At 44.7% G+C, this 23,265-nt stretch overlaps 1 protein-coding gene across 3 annotated transcripts in view; it reads right to left on the reverse strand.

The window, feature by feature from the left end:
- GABRA3 (gamma-aminobutyric acid type A receptor subunit alpha3) overlaps positions 1 to 23,265 on the reverse strand; it is a 43,674-nt gene that overhangs the window by 15,229 nt on the left and 5,180 nt on the right. For all 3 annotated transcript variants that reach the window (XM_082208551.1, XM_082208552.1, XM_082208553.1), the window contains exons 2-4: positions 18,115 to 18,245; positions 14,298 to 14,422; positions 9,992 to 10,059 (exon numbers count right to left, since the gene is read on the reverse strand). In XM_082208551.1, coding sequence (XP_082064677.1) covers positions 9,992 to 10,059; positions 14,298 to 14,422; positions 18,115 to 18,203 — 282 coding nt within the window. In that variant the 5' untranslated portion in view covers positions 18,204 to 18,245. The remainder of the gene's footprint in view (positions 1 to 9,991; positions 10,060 to 14,297; positions 14,423 to 18,114; positions 18,246 to 23,265) is intronic.

The raw sequence follows: 23,265 nt of genomic DNA on the forward strand, positions 1-23,265 counted from the left end.
TCTAGGGGGAATTCTGTGGAATTACAATGGCTGTGGGTGGAAAGATACTGAGAGAAATCGAAAGGATGTTTTCACTGGTGGGAACCTTACAGGAGCAGACTACAGCTATGAGTAAACAACTGATGACCTTGAATTCTGAAACAAGTAGCTCTGCTGAATGTAATGAGGACTTGAGTGAGAAAGAACCCACAGCTGAATTCGAAATAATAAACAAAGAAGAGGAGAAGACAAAACAAGAAAGAGAACAAGTTAAGTGGGAAAATACTAACCAGAAGCCGACATCTGGAGAACACAAGCAAGGAGACTATTGGATTAAATCCATTTTAAGCCTATGAAAGATACAGAAGACGAAAGTGGAGGCCCCGGGAGTTTATGGAATTCAGGAACTTGAAATAAAGAAGTACAATTGGGGCCTCCACATAGACTTTGATTTTGATTATCATCAAGACTCAGGCCTTGTGGAAATTCTTCAGCAGTTGTTTCTAAATATGGGAAGAGACTATGGACTGATTGGATTGATTGTGAAGGAACTCTTTCGAGACTCGATGACCGACAAAAAGGACTACCAACAAAACCGGCGGAGAGGGATTGAAAGAGATTTGAGAGCCTCGGACGTGCGGAACCCAGGCTAAAAACTGTTATTTTGGACATGTCTTGGGAAAGGACGCAAACCGGGGATGGGAGGGAGGGAAGCATTTAAATTCAAACAACACTCAAGACCAGGGGGTTTAGTTAATAAGAAAATTATTCAAGAAAAAATGAGAAATCGAGGGAAGAGAATTGGGGTCCAACTTAGGGAAAATTTATTTTTGTTTTTCTTTATAAAAGGATTAATATTAAGATGGAAAAGGAAATGCCAACTTGCTGACATAAATTTGGGAATAGGGAGGCAAGGGTGGGGGTGGGGGGAAGTCAAGGACTAGGGTTAGAAAATAAGATGTTAGGAAATTGTACATGTTTGTCGTCTTTTATGTTTGTTTTGGTGTTCTGTGTTTTGTTTTTGTCTATATAAAATGTGAAAACCCAATAAAAATATTTTTTTTAAAAAAAAAGGAATCTGCCTTTTACACAGTGCATATAGAGGAGGAAGGGTGATTGCAATTCCCCTTTTCAAGTCAGGGCTCATCCTCACTTGCCTGTGCTCTTCATTTTTAAGCACATATCTGTGCTTTAAAACCCCTTTTCCTACTGCTTTCTCTCTCTTTTGGGTCATGGTACTTTCCCCAAGAAAACCCACTCTTTACTGCTGAATCAGAGCAAACAGCAATCTGCGGGGAACCCAAATTGCCATTTGATCTGATTCAGCATTAAAGAGTAGGTTTTCCTGGGGGAAGTGGCAAAAAACCCAAGCACTCGGACACAGACCAGGAAGGTGTGCACCTATGCCTAGAAAGCATGGGCAAGAAGGTAAGAGTGGATGAGCTCTTTAGTTAGAACTAAGGTGTTTGGTACTATGTCCATAGCACCTTCTATAAAGATTGGAGTTGTTTCTGCAGACAGGGCATCACTGATTAATAGGCAAATATGTCTGATAAACCAGACACGGCTGAAAGTGGAAAACACACAGCTTAAACACACTCACACACACTTGAATAGGAGAAGTAAGTGGATGAATCATAATAAAAATTGGCCCTGAAACTGGAACTGTACATTCCACAAGCATTGCCTTCTTGAGCTGCAACCCAAAATAGGAGGTAAGGGAATACCCAGCTACTTAAAATGAATTTGAATCTCCAGGGCCTGATGAGCTTGCAGATGTACTGTAATCTCAGAGCCTCTGTCTATAATATTTGAGAATTACTGGAGAACAAGTGAGGTCCTTGCAAACTGGAGGCAAGCAAATGTTGTCTCCATCTTGAAAGCGGAGGGAGAGGACCCAGATAACTACTGACAGGTCAGCTTAACATCAGTTCCAGGAAAGGTCCAAGAACAGATAATTCAACCGTCAGTCAGTGACCACTTAGAAAAGGATGTTGTGATTACTAAGACTCAGCATGGGTTTGTCAAAAATAAATCATGCCAGATGAATTTCATTCTTTCTTTGATAGAGTTACAAGTTTAGTAGATCAGGGGAATGTGGTGGACATAGGGTATCTCAATTTCGGTAAGGCTTTTGATGAAGTCTCCTCTGATATTCTTGCGCAGAAGCTGATAAAATGTGGGCTGGATAAGGTAGATTTGTAAAATACTGACTGACAGAACCCTAAGTGTTCATTATTGGTTCCTCATCATCCTGGAAAAAAGTGACAAGAGGGGTATCGCAGAGTTCTGACCCAGGCCCGCAGTAGTTCAATGTTTTTATAAATGTCTTGGACAAAGGAATTGAAGGGAAGCTCATCAACTTTGCAGATGACACCAAATGGGAGGGCTAGCTAATGCCACAGAAGACAGAAATGGGATTCAATATGACCTTAACAGATTTGAGAACTGGGCCCAAACTAACAAAATGAATTTCAGTTGGGACAAATGTCCGCTTCTACACTTAGGCAGAAAAAAATGAGCTGCATAAATATAAGATGCAAGACACCAGGCTTGCCAGTTGTACATGTGAAAAGGACCTAGGGGTCTCAGTAGACCCCAAGGGTAACATGAGTCAATAGTGTGATGCAGCGGGGTGGGGTGGGGAACTAATGCTATTCTAGGCTATATCAACAGAAGTGCTGATCAAGGGAAGAAATAGTACCAGTCTATTCTGCCCTTGTTGGACCAGACCTGAAATACTGAGTCCAGTTCTGAGTGCCACAATTTAAGAAAGATATAGACAAGCTAGAAAGTGTGCAGAAAGTGACCAAGATGATCAAGGGTCTGGAAACCAAGTCTCATGAGGAATGGTTGAGGGAGCTGGGCATGTTTAGCCAGGAAAAGAGGAGTCTGAGAGAAAATATGATAGCAGTCTTCAAATATCTAAAGAGCTTTCCCATGGAAAATGCAGCAAGCTTGTTTTCTGCTCTGGAGGGTTCAAACCAATGGCTTCAAGTTATAAGAAAGGAGATTCAGGCTAAAAATCAGGAAGAACTTTCTGACAGTAAGAGCTGTTCGACAGTTGACTGGACTCCATTGGGAGATTGTGGGTTCTCCTTCTACTGAGGTTTTTAAGCAGAGGTTTGATGGCCATCAGTCATGGATACTTCAGTTAAGATTGCTGCAATGCAGGGGGTTGGATTAGATGGCCCTCAAGGTCCCTTCCAACTCTACAGTTGTATGAGTCAATGATTTTACTTATTTTAGGTGTTTTTACTTTACAGTGGCACCTCTGGTTGCGAACAGGATCCGTTCTGGAGGCCCGTTCGCAACATGAATAGAACACAACCCGCAGCGGCGCATCTGCACACGCGCAGGATGCGATTAGCTGCTTCTGCGCATGCACGGGATGTCATTTTGCGCTCCTGCATATGCGCAAGCAGTGAAACCCGGAAGTAACCCTTTCTGGCACTTCTGGGTCGCCGCGGGATGCAAACCGAAAAAACGTATCATGAAGTAGACGTAACATGAGGTATGACTGTATATGAATTAAAGAGGTTGGATAAAGTTTAAATGATCGTATTTTCCCTTTCACGTCTCCTCAAATCAAAAAGAATATAGAGAACTACTGTAAACAAAAGCACTGCCCTTTCCCTCTGCCTGTCCAGCTTTGGTCCTGGTGGCCTGCTTGTATCTCAAAAGAAGATTCTGGGATACAGTAATCTAGTAACACATGTGTATGCACAAAGTTGTATCAAGGCCTCATGACCTGCAAAAAGCAGTTAACTGAATACCATTCTCTTTTTTGTGCAAATTATTTTAATTATTAGAATGCACATTAAAAAAATACCCCCAAATAAAATGTTTTCGGTTGGTAGAACATGAGACTCTTAATCTCAAAGTCATGAGTTCAAGCCCTGTGTTGAGCAAAAGATTCCTGCATTGCAGGGGGTTGGACTAGATGACCCTCGTGGGTCCTTGCAACTCTGCAGTTCTATGATTCTTTGTGTGAGCATGAGAGAGCTGATCCCAACTCTCCTCTGAATTTCATACTCTTGCCCTACCCCTCCTCTCAGTTACACAAACACTGAAACTGAATAGGAAGGGTAGCAAAGTTCTTTCCAAGCACTCCAAGCACTCCCCCCCCCCCCAATGATTCATCAGTGGTATCAAGGACCCAGCAACAAGTTCAGGGAAACAAAACCTTCAGCAGCAGTTTCTGTGGCAACGCTGGTGCAGCTGGTAAGTGCAGATGGTGCCCAAGACATGACCAGTTGTTGTTGTTGTTGTTGTTGTTGCTGCTGCTGCTTCCTCCTCCTCCCGATCCAGTGCTGCCCTACTCTTCCTCTTGACAGATACTGGGCATTCTGCCCCCCCCCCCCGTTCCTTCCCCTTTGGAAGAATAGAAACACCCCAACGAGCAACAAGTCGGTACTTCTTCATCTCTGATGCCCCCTGCTAAGGTGAGCCTTGAACCAGTACAGCTGCTTTTGAAGCCTCCTTCCTGTAACTAAGACCTGCTGACCCCAATTGGAGCATTCAGGACCAAGGCTATCCCAGCAAGCAGCTTCATGTGAGGAGTCATGGACAGACTGACTCCCTGTTCTCCAGCCAAGAAAGACAGCGTGACTTCTGGATCTGAGCCTTCTTGCTCATCCACTCAAAGTCTCTGTCACACCAGTATCCAGCAGTTCTTCTCCCTCCCCTCTCCTCCTCAACAGCAGGTGATGGACCAGGAACAAGAACCTGGGGCTATAGTAGATAGCTTGATGAAGATGTCAGCCAATACGTGGCAGACATGAATAAGGCAAATTCCATGCTGGGGATTGTTAGGAAAGGGGTTTAAAATAAAACTGCCATTATCATAATGTCCTTATACAAATCATAGAATCATAGAATCTTAGAACTGGAAGAGACCCAAGGGTCATCTAATCCAACCCCCTGCAATGCAGGAATCTCAGCTAAAGCATCCATGACAGATGGCCATCCAACCTCTGCTTAAAAACCTCCAAGGAAGAGGAGTCCACAACCTCCCAACGGAGTCTATTCCACTGTTGAACAGCTCTTACTGTCAAAATGTTTTTTCGAATGCTTAGTCAGAATTTCAGTTCTTGTAACTTGAAGCCATGGGTTTGAGTCCACCTTCCATAGCAGGAGAAAACAAGCGTGTTCCCTCTACCATGTAACAGCCCTTGAGATATTTGAAGATTGCTATCATATCTCCTCTCACTCTCATCGGTTCCAGGCTAAACACACCCAGCTCCTTCAAGCACTCCTCGTACGGGTTAGTTTCCAGACCCTTAATCATCTTGGTTGCCTTCATATGCACACGTTCCAGTTTGTCAACATCTTTCTTAAAAGAGTTAAATTTAGTGTTACTGGAGCTGCTACTTTTCCACTTGCTCTGGCTTCCGATTCTTTCTTTCTCTGTCACAATCTCTTTTCTCTCTTCACACCAAAGCAAAGAGCCATAATATATTCAGTCACCCAAGCCTAAATGAAAATAATAATAGTAATGACATGTCCAGTTCAACCAAAACAACAAGGCACAAACAAAGTTTCCTCGCGGCTTGGCCAGGGTAGCTGATTAATAATCCCTGTACTAAAGGGGTGTGTGAGTGGGTGTTTGTGTGTGCAGGAGGGAGACCAGCCATGCCATTGGATGGAGTGATGTGACTGGCTCACGTAGCTGATTTGGGTTGTCATCAAAAGGTATCTCATTCTTATCCCTCTTTTTACTATTGGGTGTTGACTGCCAGGGAAGGGAAAATGCATTTGTTGGATCTCAGGTGGCAAAAGAACTTGACTGGCCTTGCAAGGTACTACTTCTGTGCATCTTGGTTGGGGAAGGGGCATTTGCTGCCCCTCCTCAGGCAACAACGTGCGTTGAGTCAGCCCTGTGCCCTTCTATCTAGAGAGGGAATAGTTTCGGCAGCATTTCTTCAGTTCAGATGCCAACCCCCACAAAAAAGAAAATACCCAAAGGGGCATCACATTTCCCATGCACAGATGACATCTGTGGAACCAAAACAAGCTTGTGTGGATGTGACCATATTATTCTTTACCAGCCCACCTTGTTCTGAGCCCCTTTTTCAAAATCACACAGCGGGGGGGGGGGGACCCCGTTCTTCAATACCTCCCATTTCCCTGTTCTCCACAGTTCATTATACAAGCTTCCTTATTCAAATATGCTCCACCTTAGAAGTAATTATGAGAGACTCCCTGAGGCTTGGATGACTGAATATATTATGGCTCTTTGCTTTGGTGTGAAGAGAGAAAAGCGAGTGTGACAGAGAAAGAGTCAGAAGCCGGACCAAGTGGGAAAGTAGCAGCTCCAGTAACACTGAATTAACTCCTTGCCCCAGAGGAAGAGGGCCTTCTAAAGCCAGAAAGAGCCTATTGATGGGGAACTCCTCAAAATGGGATATTACAATACATTATTTCCCAGCCCTGCTGGGCCAGTCACTCCAATTTCTGCCTGATCCTTTGGAGTCCAGCTCCCATGACTGAGCAGCTTCACAGTCTATATCCATGGAAGATCATAAGAAGAGCTTGCTGTATTAGGTCAAAGTAGGCCCATCTCACACAGAATCTTGTTCTCAGAGTCACCAAAACAGTTGCCTATTGAGCACAAAAACACTCTCCCCTCCTGCAGTTTCCAGCAACTGGTATTCAGAAGCATCACTGTCTCCAAATCTGAAGATGGATAGTCATCATGGCTAGTACCATTGGTAGTCTTATCCTCCATTAATTTGCCTAATCCTCTTCTAAAGCCACCCAAATTGGGGGGAAATCACTGCCTCCTGGGGGAAGGAGTTTCATAGTTTGTGCTATATGTAGGAGGACTTCCTTTATTCTATCCTGAACCTTCCAACATTCAACTTCATGGGATATCTAAGAGTTCCAGAGTTATGAAAGAGGGAGAAAAACCTCTCTATCCACTCTCTCCATGCCATGCCTGATTTCATAAACTTCCATCATGTAACGTCTTACTTGCCTTTGCTCTAAGCTAAAAAGTTTGTTGTTGTTGCTAGTTTCTATACCACCTTTTACCCAAGGATCACAGAGTGGTTTGGAATATAAAAACACAAAATACAAACAAAAACAATATCCCCATTTAAAAGCCCATAGTTTGTTTAAGTAGCCTAAGGCCTGGGAGAAGAGGAATGTTTTTACCTGGCACCTAAAGGTATGTAAGCAGGGCACCAGATGAGCATCCCTGGGGAGAACATTCCACAAGCAGGGATCTACTGCAGAAAAAAACTGTCCTTATCTTGCCAACCTCCAGACCTCCCATGGAGGGGACACACATTGAAGGGCTACAAATGATGATCACAGGGTCCAGGTTGGTTCATATGGGGCAAAGTGGTCCTTGAAGTATTGTGTTTAGCGTTTTATAGATCAAAACCAGCACATTGAATTGGGCCTGGAAGCTAATTGGTAGCCAGGGCAGTTGGGCTAGGAATGGCATTATATGCTCAACCCGTCTTGCCCTGGTGAGCAACCTGGCTGCTGAACCAGCTGAAGTTTCCAAACTGTCTTCAGAGGCAGCCCCACATATAACACATTGCCAAAACATAGACCACAGAAGTTAGACTATCCTTGTCCAGATATGGGTGCAGCTGGGCCACCAGCTGATGCTGATGGAAGGCACTCCATGCCACTGAGGCCACCTGAGCCTCAAGTGACAGCAAAGGATCCAGGAATACCCACAGCTGTAGAAAAAACAAATGAATCTCTCTCAAAGAGATTTTTACTGCTTACATCTTACATGATCCTTTTGTAAGGAAACCAAGTTCTTTATTTTTAAGTCATGGGGGTATTCTTCTTTATTTTACTGCCAAAGGATGGAAGCTTATTTGCTGTAACTCCTGGAACTCTGTGCATAAAACACTTCACTTATTTGCAAAGCCAAGTGTCTTTATTCCAGCCATAAATATTTTCATGGGGAGCATTTGTTTAAAGGTGGTTGAGGGCAGAAACAAATCTAATACGTTTGGAGCAATTGCCATTCTGCTGTCTCTGTTACAAGAGAGTAAGAATCTCTCTTCCCAAACTCTCTCTTCAACATCACCCCTGTGGTATGTGGCTGTCCTGTGACTGGCTGGGCTTAGTGACCTGTCACTTAAAGTCATCTGGGCACAAAAGACCTCTTATGGATAAGAGTCCTGGTATTTTGTTGTCCCTCCTGCAGCTGACGTTGGAAGCCAAAGGTGACTTAGTATATGCCCAGTTTTAAAATTCTGATTTAGCATTTTATATTCAATTTGATTGTGCACACTCATTCTCACTCTCCTTTCCCTATTTTATATAGTCTTAAATCAGTAGCTGGGACTTGGAATTCTGCTGCTTGTCTTCCTCTTCCTGAGCAGCCCACCAGAAGGGCTGTGGAAATGGCATCCCTTGTCCTAAATGGCAATATGCATGGGTTGTGGAGAGCACAAGCACAATAGAACACTCAATTCTACCGGGCTACCATAAGAATGGTCTAGACTGACTCCATCAGGCACAAGTCTCACCAGCATAGACTGGTGGCTCTGTTTTGATCTTCCTGTGGAAGACAAATCCAGTTGCCAAGGAAGGAACAGCCACTCCCTATAGTGTCTCTCCCCTCCCCCTCCCCCGGTTCAACGTGCTTGGAGACCTCCAGACTAGCATGGTCACATTCAGAACACGAAAGGAAAACAGGGCATGGAGCCCATAAAAAGCACCTCTCCTGGCGAGGAGGGTCCCCACCCGCAAAGGTTGCATCATCCTTTATTAATTGGGGAATCCCAGGAAGAACTAATTCCTCATCAGCATTTTCTGTGGTTTGGGATTTTTGGGCACAGAAGCAACTCTGTGTGCTGCTTTCTGACAATGATTTAGGCTATTTCAATTAGGCATGCAGTTGTGGGAAGAGAGGCCTCAATTCAGTCCTTAGGACTTCTGCCAGCTGTGTCCCCTCAACCTTCCAGCCATCCCTCCCTTCACATTTTCCTTCTGATAGCAAACACTTTGAATCTCCTTCTGCCCTTTTCTTCTTTGCTGCCAATGGAATAAGGATCAGCTGCAAACAGGTGGCTCTTCTAGTGGGCATGCCTGGTAGAGAAAGCGGGAGCTGCCTACCTGCCCAAGCATAAAAAGGTGCTTAGCTCCCATGACAGCTTGTCCTTCATTTCCCTTGCTACCCACTTTGGGAGGGAACAGGGGTGAGGATGGCTATTTGGAGAGGCTGAGAGGACACACCAGCCGCACTGACCTGGGAAGAGCTGATACTTACACTTTGCCACCAGCAGCTGGTACATGTCCATTCACCCCCACAAAGGGACCTTGCCTGTCACGACCAGATGCAAAGGTCTGGAAGGATAAGGATTCATGCAGGATAAGGCTATCAATGACTACTAGCCATGATCGCTATGTTCTACCTCCACAAATGTGGGGAAATGATGCTCCAGTCAAAATATAAAATTCCATGTTTGCTAGGTGACCAAAAGGCTAAGGCACATAGAGTTCCCTGTAAACTCCTAGAGATCAGTCTGTGAGGTCACATCCTCTGCTTGGAGAGGCAGGAAAGGTAGCAGTAGCAATATGATTCTTATTCCTTCCTTCCTGCTCGGAGAACATTCTTTTTCTCATCATGCAACTGTAGGGATAGGATGCAGGGTCTGTGTGCTCCTAAAATCATGTATTTTGTAATCTAGGAGTATATTTTTCTGGACTTATTTCACTGCTATTTTCTGCTTGAATCAAGTCTGCAACTTTTTTGTAACTAAACAATATTTTTATATTCTAAAATAACAGATTTTTATGTTGTTATTTTGTTTAGAAGGATAAAAAAAGGGGAAGATGCAGTCTGCCCAAGACATCCTGGATAATGATAGAAAGCTACACAGTCTTTTTTCCCTAGTTTCCGTGTTAATACTGCGAAGGATGGGATGTTTAACTCTGCTAAACTAGATGCTAATATTACTTAAGCATGTAAGAGGAAGGATAATTAATAAATAATTGATCCTATCCTACCTTCCAAATCCATCCCAACAGCACCTACCATGTCTGTGTCCGAAACAGGCCCAAAACTTGTTACATAAATGTTGGTCTTGACTTCAGTTACTGTATCTGGAAGAAGCAAAACGGAAGAAAGTAATTAGGGGTGATTCGCATGGTGAATGTTTCCCTGTGTAATTTCTGCCTTAGCTTTGTTTGAAATCTCCAGGCTTGCTCCTTCCCTGGATTACAGTCGAATAATCCACTTTTGTGCTTAGTTGTGGTGGACACTGAACAATGACCAATTCCATAAACAAACACAAATGGGGTGTGTGGGCCTCTAATCAGGGCCCTCTGGCATTCATCAGGGATGACTTCCTACAAGTGCCTTTAAACAGCACATAATGCCTTCTGCAAAAATAGAGTCATTTTGAGCTTAGACTCCAGGAGCTCCACAGTGCCTTTGGAGAAGCATTTAAATGAAACACTCACTCAATTCACAAAACAGTGATTTTATTAATGCTTTGGATTTGTTTGTAAATGCAAGTAGTGGCTCTCTTCACAGGCTTCTCTCTCAGGTGAGGTGCACATATTTGCAAATCCTGATGCAATGGGCAGGTCCTCCCAACAGATGCCTCCCTCCCTCCACCCCTTCTCCTCTCCTCTGGTTGCTCTCATTCACAGAAAAGGACACCTCTAGCCCCATGGTATCTCAAGGCGCTAGTGAGTTTTGAAGTCTCCCGAACATCCACCCCTACAGTGAGAAATGAAGCTAGCACCACTTGATTTAAAGGCTTAGAGCTGTTTGTTGACATGGGCTAATCTGTTGCCAAGCCATAGTTCAATTGAAATAACCAAAGCCGCACAACCCTGTCAGGGCTGCCTGCCTGTCTGGAGCTGAGAGGGCTCAGACCTGGAACATCTGAGTCTGTATGGGCTGAAGTTGCACCTTCCTGGACAAGGATGACCAGCCTGTATGGTGGGTGGGATGAGAATACTGAGCTGCCTGGACAGGTGGCACAACATGAAGATCATGAAGAAAGGGGTCTCCAGGTGCACATCCCACATAGAGCTGAGAAGGGGCCCACTGCACCACCCTTCTCTGCTCAGGGTAGACATGGATGCTTTTATGATGTCAGGGGCCATTATATCAGTGCCTAGTCTCTTCTCAAAGCTACTTGCCTGCCTAGGAATTAACTTACCCCATGCTAAGGAAAGGACAAATCAAGGCTAGGTGCAGAGGATCAAGAAGGATCAAGGCATGCAGAGCTGAAGAGCAACAAGCAGAGCTTCTGTCTGGAAGCACAACTGAATGTCAGTGCACATAGTGAGGAGGGCAGAGGAGAGCATAGAATCATTGAACTGTAGAGCTAGAAGGAACCAAAGCAACATTTAATCCAATTCACTGAAATGCAGGAATTGCAGCACAATCAAAATTGCAGTACTGTCATAATCAGGTGCTTTGGAAGACCTCTGGGGACAGAGAGAGGTGGGGAACTAGTTCTGCAGATAGATCTTATGGGCCCCAGGAAGCAAATTAATGTGAACTGCAACCTCTAGTATAAGTGGAAGAACCAACACTAGACAACCAGGAACCAAATCTAAAGGAAGACTTTTTTAAAAATGTCATAGATGATTTACATATAATATGCTGTACTACCATGAGGTCAACAGTGAACATGGTTTTCTTACTGCACCAGCTGCAGGAGAAATGCCAAGGGCAGAGGTGCTCCTTCATAGACCTGATGAAGGCCTTTGGCTTCATCAGCTGAAAAGGACTTTTCACATAAATCAGTAAGGTAGGAACCCCACCTAATCTTTGCAATGTAGTCATGTCCTTCCACAAGAAAATACACAGCACTATCCAGTATGAGGGTTCGTCCTTGGGTGCCTTCCCTATAAAGAGTGGTGTGAAACAGGGCTTTCTGACAGTAGGAGTTGTGAGTCGAGGACCCTCCCCCGCATAGGATTATAATAAGACACATCATTTTAGGTTAATGGGCAAAATTAGGCCACAACTTTTATTGGTTACAGCAAGGTCAATATGCAAAAAGAAGCTGACCTAAGAAGGAGGGAGGGTGGGAGATCCGAAGAAAGCAGGAACAGACTGGGAGCAGAGCACTGCCATGACTGTTTAAACGTGTTTAGCCCCGCCCACTAGCCAGCCCTATTGGTTGGCTGGAAGGCTTGGCCGCGGCAACAGAAGCAATCAGGAGCAGGGAGCCGAATACGCCTACCCCCACTCAAAACTCCACCCCTCTGGGAGGAGGAGAGGCCCTGTCCAACAGTGGAATGGACTCCCTTAGGAGGCTGTGGACTCTCCCTTCTTGGAGGTGTTTAAGCAGAGGTTGGATGGCCATCCGTCATGGATGCTTTAATTGAGATTCCTGTATTGCTGGGGGTTAGACTAGATGACCCTTGGGGTCCCTTCCAACTCTACAACTTTATAAGGTGTGTGTGTGTGTGTGTGTGTGTGTGTGTGTGAGAGAGAGAGAGAGAGAGAGAGAGAGAGAGAGAGAGAGAGAAGTGCTTTTTTCTAGAAAAATAGGTGCTGGTACTCATCATGAAGTTGTTACCAAAAGTGTCACACTTTTTAACCCAAAAAACCAAAGAGGTGCCAGTACTGTGTACTCTTGAGTACCTCCTGGGGAGGTTAGTTAGTTAGATTGATCCAAAAAAGAAATTGTGGAAGATCCTTCCAAATCTACAATACTTTGATTTCGTGATAGGTTCCCATGAGGCCCTGGGTGATGCTCTTGGCCACAGTTCTGTAATGCCCTAGTGTGTCTCATGTATTGTCATTTGGTGGACTTGCATTTTGTCTTCTGGGAGCTCTGAGTGCTCATTTCATGAGTTCAGAGGCCAGCATCACACTCCGAGCCATTTATTCCCAGTCTAGCTGCTGCTGCTGTGGCACAGAATGCAAGGAGCACATGGGACAGACACTCTTGCCTGTAGCTGGTTTTACATCCTCATTGATCACCATTTCAGTACAAACCAGATAGGAAGTACCCAACCCACACGGATGCTAGATGTGGCAATGAGATGCTGACAGGTCAGTTGTAGCAGGTGGCACCTTGCTTCCAAGTTCCCTGAAGGACTCACCAGTGGCGGAGCTTCATGCTCCGGCATCAGGGGGCAGAGAGCAGGTGGGGCGGGGCTGGCACACGTCCCAGGGGTGTGGCACAGTGCCCGCAGGAACGTGGCATGTATTCTGGGGGTGTGGCACGCTGCCTGCGGGGGCATGGCACCCAGCACAGGCGGGGGAGCAGCCACAATGGCACCCCACCAGGATCATGCTGCCAGGGGTGGTTCGCTCCCCCCGCACTCCTCTTCCTCTGCCAGTGGGACCCACACCTTACTGCCACCTGCTACTGGAGGTGGGGAGACAGAAGCATCTTCCTGGTCTGCCTAAGCAAGTGAGCATGTGCTACAATTAAAGCTCAGTGGCGGAGCATCTGGTTTGCATGCAGAAGGTGCCAGGTTCATTCTGCAATGGCATCTCCAGGTAGGGCAAGAGGGACCCTGTCTGAAACCACAGATGTACTGGCAGTCATTGTAGACAATACTGAGCTAGATGGACCAATTGCCTGACTTGGTTCAAGGCAGCTTCCTATGACCCTGTGAGCAGGAAGCAAAATGCCAATGCCTGAACTGAAACGTCTGGTCTTGCTGCAGGAGGGCTGATCATCTCTCTCTTCTTTCATACCTTTATCTCCTTCCCCCATTCAGAGGCAGATTTTGAGCAGTGTGACTGCTTGCACTGCACTGGGTGCCAAGCCTAGGGGATGTTGCAGCGTGTTGCAACTATGACGTACCAAACTGAGTAGAACGCACGGCAAGGGGCAGGGGTGCTGAATTTTGGCCTCACACAGGGCACTGCTGAAATTTGAAAAGTCTACCCCTACCCCATTCAAGGGCTCTGCAGGGAGAGCAAGCCAGCAGAGAGTGTGCATGAATGTGAGTATAAGGATGAGACAGCCACATGAAGAAGCCTCTGTTGGATCAGAAACCGACATTTCATTATCTTAACTGTTGGGCCGAAGGACTTCAAGTAATCGGCTGGAGAGGATCCCAAGAAACCACAATTCCCCAGCAAGAGACTCCAGGGAGCCCTAGGATTAATAGCCCCTCCCAAGGAGGAGTTGCTTCTGCCAAACTGGGGGGGCCCTTCCCTTATGCAAGCACTCCAAGGAGGATGTGGGGCAGGCAGCTTTAAGTGGAAATGCAGTTAGATTGGAGGGATGGTCCATATATTGTTTGTTTGTTTGTTTGTTTGTTTGTTTGTTTGTACCCCCACACTTTCCCCCTGCTGTGACATCAGGAAATGCCATCAAACTTGCACAGACAATTAGCTGAAGTAGACTGACCTCCAAGCCCAGGTCTCAGTCGGTTGTCATATCCATCCAGCAGCCGGTCCAGGATGCGTGTGAAGATGGTGATGTTGTCTTTGTTGTCATCATCGATAATATCTGGGCCATGCTTTTGAGCGAGTCTGCCATTTCAAGGGAGAACAGGAGGGTTAAGGTCTGTCACTTCTCCAATGATGCTCTGTGTGTGCTCACATACAAAAACACACACAAAAAATCCCATCCCTGGCTTGCACTGATTTTAGGCCTTTTCTAGATTTTTCTGCTTTTTTACCTTTAATGGACCTGGCCCTGCCTCCACATGTCCTTATGTTAACTCCAACTGGACACAGAGTAGCTGTTAGTCATGACCCCTCCAGGCATCCTTTTTAATTGCACATTCACACTGCTTCACATTCCAGTCAGTGCCTTTCCCATAACTGAAACCTTATAACTTTTTTTACACCACAAATGCTCTGGTTTATTTCCCTCTCGCTTTTCTTGCTCTATAGCCCCTCTGGACACCAATAATGTGTTAGCACCAAGCGAGCATTGCAGAGCAACTGATAAGGCGGAATAAATTCGCCACTAATGTGCCAAGAGCATGTGGCAGAGACCATACCTATGGCAACAAAACAGTAGCCTTGTGGGGCCCAAGGTTAGAGGTTGCTTTGGAAAGGCATAGTGAATCAGTCTAAGGCCACCTCACAAGATGCGTCAGCTGTTACTCCTTCCTCCACCCCTTCCATTTTTCTCTGGGTTGGCTATTTGGAGGGAGAGAAGCACATGGGTAACCATAACCACCACCACTTTTCATTAATTCACTTGGATCAGGGGTCAGCAACCTTTTTCAGCCATGGACCAGTCCACCGTCCCTCAGACCATGTGGTGGACTGGACTACATTTTGAAGAAAAAAAACTGATTGAATTCCTATGCCCCACAAAGAACCCAGAGATGCATTTTAAATAAAAGGACACATTCTACTTATGTAAAAACACGCTGATTCCCGGAATGTCCATGGGCCAGATTGAGAAGGCTATTGGGCCACATCCAGCCCACGGGCCTTAGGTTGCCTACCCCGATTTTGATGTTAGATCTGTCAACCAACTACTTTGTCAAATGATTGCCTTCAACTATTTTCTGACTGTTATTTACTTAGTGTAGACCCATTGAAATGAATGAGCATAACTGAGTTGTGTCCATTGATTTTAGCAGGTCAATCCCGAATAAAACTTAGTTGAATACCACCCTGTGTTTACACCTGATTGGTGGCTAATTTATCATTTGCAATAAATGGCAGTGGCAATTGCCTGTCCTGCATGGACTGGCAAAGAACAACTGAGGCTTCCAATGGCGAACTGTGCCTTTAATCAAAAGCTTCCTATTTCCAGAATTTTATTGCTTGCTGCTCAGTGTTACTAGGAGATTTGTGATAAATGGGAAGGAAAAGCAGATGAAATCATTGCTACCAGGCTATGAGCTGTAGCTGCCAAGTCTTTGCTATGCTGGGCCAGCTGGGAAGAGGATTGGGTTTACTACAAAAGTGCTGACATAACCGTAACTCTTGCAGTTGTGTCTTGAGCAATGCTAATGTGTCCCATCACTCTTGGGTGCCTCTGCTTGCTCCAAGCGTGCAGGTAGAGAGAGGCAGGAAGGTGCAGAGTGTTGCATTTATGCTGGAATCTTCTCTAGGCAGAAGAGGATGCCCAAACCTGTTTGTTCACACAGGAGAAGAGTGCTTGTCACACTCATTTCTTGCCTTGGCCTGCAGCCTCCTCACATGCTCATCTTTCTGTCTTGTCCCCCACCCCCATCCATGCATGTAGATTTTCATTTATTTATTTGTCATTCTTGCTCTTCCCCAGAGATAGGAGTGGCACCTTTTTACATGTTTACATTACAGAAGTCTCACTGAGAATTGTTAAGTTGCATTTCTTACTGTGTTAAAATGCCATCATCACACAAACTGATTACAAATTAGCAAACCATCAAATCAACAAACAGGTGGGAAATGATAACCTAAGAATTCTGTGTACATTGCTTACCACGACAGTAGAAAGGACTATGCCTCCCAAGAGCAGCTGCCAGACAAAACTAGCTCACCTGAGCTCATGGGCAAGTACAACTTGTACTCTCTATTTGTATTTGGGTGTATGTGTGCGTGTGTGTTTGAAGGAGTTCTGTTCCAGCACATCATGAGCTGGTTTTATTATTTGCAACCCAACTTGGATCTGTTCTCTTAGACAAAAGTATCACAGAAATGTACTCAAGAAATAACGTTTGTGCTACCATCTTCATGAAGGCACCGGTAGCATGGGAACACTGTTTAATCATTTTACTTAATATATAAGTGGTTTACTAGAAAAATGAAAAGCAGCAATAAAAACAGTTTAAAACATTTAAAGATATTTAAAATTAGCAGTAAAAAGATATTTTAAAAGGTCAACATCTACATGCTTTAAGCAGATGCTGAAGAGAGCACAGAGAAGGTGTCCAATGCATTGAGTTGGAGGTGCTGGTGTGTGTGGTTTTTTTTGTTTTGGGTTTTTTTTGTCTTGTTTTTTTTGCTGAATGAGATACAAAGCTAAAATTCTTGTGAATGAGGTACCATACAGTCTTCTCTGACCTGGCACCATCCATGGGTCCATGATGGCTGGGGCTGTTGGAAGCTGGAAGACATCAGGTTGGGGGTGGGGAAGACTGTTGTCCTAGGCACTCTAGGCCAGAACTACCACTCCTCAAAGGGTCTCCCAATGTCATCACTTAGAGAGGAAGAGAAAGCTTCTGCCTCCCCCTTAAAAGGAGGGGGGAGAGGAGGGAAGTCAGGTAAACACTCTCTGGGGAGGTCTCCCAAAATGGAAGGAAAGGGGCACTTGCAACTCCAGGTGATTCAAACCACTGCTCTCCGTCTCTATGGTTGCCAGCTGCTTTTTGTTTGCTCCTTGGAGCTTTCCTTTTTTATATATATAAGATATTTATTAAGATTTTTTCATACATTACAATAAAAATGGAAAAAGAAAAAGAAAAATGCAAAATAAAAACAGTTAAAAACACATTAATTTTTCGTTTCTTATTTTCCTTAAGCTTATTTCCCCGGACCTCCTCATACCTCCCTTTTTTGTATTCCACTTAAATTTATTAGTTCAGCAAATCCTTACCATTATGCTTTTACCCATTTATAGACCTTTGTTTCATATTCTCTTAAAGCATTACAGCTAGAAACCACTTAATTTCTATCCAACATCATTCTAACATTCATTAATTTTACAATATTTCTGTAAGTAATCTTTAAATTTCTTCCAATCTTCTTCCACCAACTCTTCTTCCTGGTCCCGGATTCTGCCAGTCATTTCTGCCAATTCCATATAGTCTATCACCTGCTCCTTGGCGCTTTCCAGGTATCTGGTTAGTCAGTTGCCTGCAGCTGCCTGCTGTGTATGCAGGATTCCATTTTGGACCCTGGCACTTCAACTGCCTCTGAAAAAGTCCTGACCATTCTGGCATGGGGAAGATCACCTTGGCAAATTACTCAGATCAACCATTCTCTAGCACAGTCAGGAGAAAAGCTGGCATGGAGAGTGGCTGTGTGGGGCAAAATGGGATTATTGTTAGATGCCTTTGCTGCAGGTCCAAGCTGGGGATTTTCCTGGTTCCAAAGAGCCATGGCCAAGTCTTAGAGAGACAGAAGGTGAAACCTAACCAGGGTCCCAAAGCCTGCCTTACAGCCTCCCTCACTGCAATTGGGTGTTGCAGGTACAGTGATTGAGAAGGAGTGCCCCAGACCCTTCCTCACTCCCTCTCACTATATAATAAAATCCCAGCCTCTTGCCACCTTACCCTTCTGCAGGGAGAGCATAAACCAGCAGCAGAATGCCAAGGCTAGTCACACAGAGCGGAGGTATGGCCCAGACCCTTGTCAATGCCATCACTTCAGGGTGCAGCAATGCTAGCCAGCAGAACGTCCACACCTGCCAAGGAGGAAGAGAAAAGAAAATGGTCAAGGGGACCAGTCACTCTCTTTGATGATGGAGGCGTGGGTGCACAAAGGCCAGCTTGTTGTGAAAGTCCCTGAGGTGCTTTACGGGCCTCTGACTAAACAGCTGATAGCTGCAGCAGGCTCAGAACATCAAGGGGAAAGGAAAGCACCAAGAGGTGATGGACCCAACTGGGACTTAGCCTAGCCAAGCTAGTTTCACCAAGGCCATCTGCGGTAGGAAGTGTGGCTTACTAATCTCAGCCAACTGGAGCCTCTGTAGAAAACGTGCCTGCCTTTTTTGGTCTAGATCAGGAAATGAAAGAGGTCTTTCCTTAAACAATATCTGTGACATCTCATCCTACAAAATGACATGACTCAGGCACCTCAGTAACCACAGAGGTTTTGAAATGCCACACAAGCAAATGCATGTATTTATAAGAGCAAAGGCCACATCTCATCAGGACGATTATCCCAGTACTTCTAGCACACTGTCCCTGCATTCTCCCGGTAGGAGTCTGCATAACATGCACAGCCCAAGTGGTGAGTGCACACCGAAGCTCCTCACAACCAGGCAAATTCTGGCCCTTCCTTTCCTTGTGAGATCATTTCAGTCAAGGGCTCACAGTCAGTGGCTCTAGTCCATTTCTGCTGTTGCTCTCCTGGTCAGTGAAAATAGTCAGCATGCCATATGAGAAGATATGTGGTTTTCCTGGTAGTAGTGACAGCAACCACTATGAGGAAGGAACAAAGGTGAGAGAGGGGGGGATCTGGGCTGCCATGGTAGATGGTCACAGTTTGGTTTTGGTAAGAAGTGTTGGGTTTTGGAGATTTTTATTTCCTGTGTGTGTAAACATGCAGCTGGTGAAAAGGCCACAATTCATATTGTGCTGGTAAACATTTTGCTACTGGGCTGCACCAGGCCATGTGGCATGACTTTGCCATATACTGCAGCATTTGCAAGACTGCTTTGCCCAGGGGTCGGGGGGGCACTTGTCCATTTCTCCCCAAAAGAGGAAATGCACCACCACCATCATCATAAAAAGAGGACATAAATGTGCAGATGCAAATTTAGAAATATTTCATTACTGTAATTTAAATAGAAATTCAATACATCCAGGGAACTGTGTGACTGCTCAGTCTGTTGTCTAGGTGTTCCCAATCAACTGGCACTATGGAATCAATCTGCAGTTTCTGCCTGCATCTGTCTGTGGTGATGAATGTGGGCAGTGGGATGTGCAGTTGTTGTGTGGAATAGGGCAAGTGGGGAGGAAAGTGAGGGAGAAGCTGCTGGGTGAGGTGCAAAGTGAAAGACAAGTTGTGAAGGTTTTGATGGACTGAACCAACTGAAATGGGAGGGAGTGGGAGCAGAAGTAGGATAATGTGACTAGTAAATTATGAATGCAACCTTCCAATAGTAAATTAACCAGCTAAAGTATTTGATGGGAACCAGTATTAATGGATAGAAGCACACTGGTAAGACTGAGACAAAACCTCAACACTTACTTTATTTTTTAAAACCATTTTGGCTCATTTGAATTTCTCCTTTAGGAAATATTGAGGAAGAAATTCCCTTCTACTAATGAGTAGTTCTTTTTAAAAATAAAATGAAGAGTAAGCTCTCTTTAAGTGCAGGGTGGTATTTTGGTTTGTAAAGGGGAGATCCAGCCAAGTTAAGCCTGTTTTGTGGGGTCTGCAAGCAAAATGTAGACAAGAACAGGGCTAGTAAACGAAGAGTTCTTGAACTTCCTAGAGAGGACCCTTTGTGTGTGGTCACTTGCTTTGTATTTCCTTTGTATTTCCTTCTGCCTGTGAAGAGACTCTTTTTTTCCACCATGCCTCTGAGCTGACCATACCTTTGGTTATCACTAAAGCAAAAAATTGGGATTTTTGAGCCTCATTTTTAAAATTTGCATTTTTAAAGTAATTAAGTTAATTTAAAAAAGCAATATGTTTGGTTAAGTTTTATTTTCTTTCGTTTGATGAATTTAAATATTGTCCTTTATGATTTAATGTCTGTGAGTATTCAACAAATATTCACCTTTTTAAATAAAACCCCCTGGGTACACACCATAATGAAATGTGTGTCTCAGGCTTGTGTCCAGCTAACCAACCTCCCTGAAACTCTTGCGGGTGCCAGTGAGACATTGTCTGTGTATAAATATCTAAAAGGCTACCTGCTTCCCTACAGACCCTCATGGGTGCTAAAACTGGCAGGGGAGTGGCCCTCTTGGTTCCTCCATTGCCGCCAGAAACTTGAGTTGTGTGTGTAGTCTGGAGAGAGAGGCTTCTCTGCAGCAGCCCCTAAGTTGTGGAACTCCCTCCCCACAGAGGTGTATCTGGCAGCTTCATTGTACAGCTGTAGAGAGTGCTGCAGATGCATCTCTTAAACTCTGTCCGAAGCTTTGCTGCTGTTTTGTATGTTTGGGTTATACAGTCATCCTCAATTATGCTTCCCTATCATCATCCCTCATTATATGCCTTGGGAACTTGTTGAAATACAAGGTATAAATCAAATACAGTAAATAAACTGCTTTTGTGGCATTTCGGTTGATCCCTTTGGGGGTTTTTCTTCTTTTTTCTTTTTTCTTTTTGTGTGTGTGTGCAAAATTTTTAGTAAGCTGAACGTCAAACTATCCAAGCAGTGTCCCAAAAAAAGAGGAGGAGGATAATACATCATATGAAACAGCAGTGCATCATAAAAGCAAATTTTAGATGTATTCACAACACTGGTTGCAGACAGATTAACAACAATAAACAATAAACCAATAAAGCCTGTGTTTCACTATGCCCCCCCCCCCGCACATGTCCCATTAGAGAGCCCTTGCAAATCTGTGGCAATACAAAAACATAGTTCTCTCTGTGCTCCACAATTCATTACTGAGATGGTTTGGGGATCAGCTGAAAGGAGGCATTTGAGTTTGCCCAAACCAACATCAACACTGAGATCCTAGAAGGGAAAGGACTGGGGAAATTAAATGTGGCCACTTTCTCCCACCCATCCACCCAAGCTCAATTGTTCTTAGGTGGAAGAAGTGATGTCTCTAAGCAAGAAGGACCAGCAGCTCCTCCCAAGACAAACTGGGGAAGCCATGACTGCTTTTTGGAAGAAGTAAAAGGGACAGAGTATCTCACCCATGATTGAGTGCACCCATATCACAGATGATGCCCTTAACTGGGACAGGTATATGAAAGACAAATGCTGTTCTTGTTTTTTAAGGAAATAGGCTGTGCTCCTTTTACTTTTTAAAAAATTTCCTTCTCTTTTCTGCCTTTCTTTTCTCTACTTGATTTCTCACTGTTACTCTCCTAAGGCACTCTTTAGAATGCCTATCTCTAAGGAGGTAATTTATGCCAATTCACCATGTCTCATAACCTCGCACTAAAGTAAATGAACAACAAAAAAGACAACCCCAGATTTTCTAAGCAACATTTTGAAATTCTCAGAATTTGGAAGCCCAGGTACACAGAGCTCATCTCCTGGGGAGTGGGGGTGGGGGGGAAGGTAACACTTCTGGTGATGGGTTAGGATGGGGTAGGGTGAGGGAGGGAGGGATAGACACCACAGGAAAGGCAATTTGGGGAATACTGGCATGCCAAACTGCAGTATTCTTGACAGCATCAACACAGGAACATCCTCCACAAAGAATGTCACTCAGGACCGGCCCATTCAGAAGAGCATCAATAATGCAGGTCCCCAAGAACTTCAACACTTGTAGTTTATGCTGAGCCCTGAAAAGCCGTAGAACAAAATTTGGGGAATATGCTAAGAAATGCTAAATGCTGAGGAAGCCGAAATCATGCACCCAAGTGGATAATATTTGCACCCTATAATTTTGCAATTTCCCCACAAGTCCCAACCACGCCCCAGGGGTCAACTTTGGTAATATGGTACCCTGTACAAGGCCAAGATTTAACACACACATCCAACTTTCCTGTATCCTTCCCAAAGCTGGGCAAACGTTAACTATGCTTTGAGAAGGATAAAGGAGGACTCTAGGACCCTGTCAGAGCCCTCACACCTCCTTCCCAAAGTAAGTGCTTACAAGGCTTTGGGAAGGAGGCAGGAAGGTGCCCTCTCTGTTTGGCACCTTGTGTGTGAGGAACCAGCCATGCTGCCCTAAATCCGCTTCTGCATCCCCCCCTGAATATTAAAAAACCCCGCACTATTAGTGCCTTTTCTTGTCTAACAGACCCACAAATCTAGTTAGCTGAGCCAGATGCAAAGCTGTATCAAGAGGTGATGAATTGCAAAGGCTCATCATCACACTTCAAGGGAATCTGTAAGGCGAGCTGGGGAGGAGTAGAGCTTTCCTCCAAGCCCACCAAGGTCTAGCTTTCCTTCAGCAGGAGCACCTGTAGTGGAAAGATTATGAGGCTGCCCTCTTTATTCCTTTCTCAGCCTCTCTAGTAGGAAATGAGATTTGGAGGGAGTAGCATTACCTGGAATTTGTGACAAGTGAATGCAAAAGAGCACAAAAAGAGCCCTGCTGCACAAGGCCACCTAGTCCAGCATCCTGTTCTCCCAGTGGACACCCATGAGAAACCCTCAAACAGGACCCAAGCCCAGAAGCATGACTGCCTCTGATGGTGGAGGCAGAGCAGAGCCATCATGGCTAGCAGCCAATGACAGCCTTATGTTCCAAGAAAAGTGAGTTTGGGTACTCATGGTAATTAGTCTTAATAGCCACCTGATCAGGGGAAGGAGGGCTTTGTCTGACTCAGGAATCCAGCTGAGTGAGGTCCCCCAGTTTATTCCCATTACGTGCTACCTTGGCAAACACAATTAGATGAATGAGTTTACTTCTGTTTGGGGATAATGCAGACCTCTGACTATGTGGGTGCATTTAGCAGATGCTGTTTGTCATACAACCAAGTAAGAAATATGACAACAGTTCTTTTTTCCTATGCTTCCTCACTCTTACATATTTCAGTTTGTTTTAGTTTTGGACCAAGCAGAACAAGAAGAACCAGATATTGGAGCATCATGCTATCCTTAAAGTCTTTGAGATGAT

Source organism: Podarcis vaucheri, assembly GCF_965113315.1.
Source record: "Podarcis vaucheri genome assembly, chromosome: Z".
Lineage (NCBI taxonomy): Eukaryota > Metazoa > Chordata > Lepidosauria > Squamata > Lacertidae > Podarcis > Podarcis vaucheri.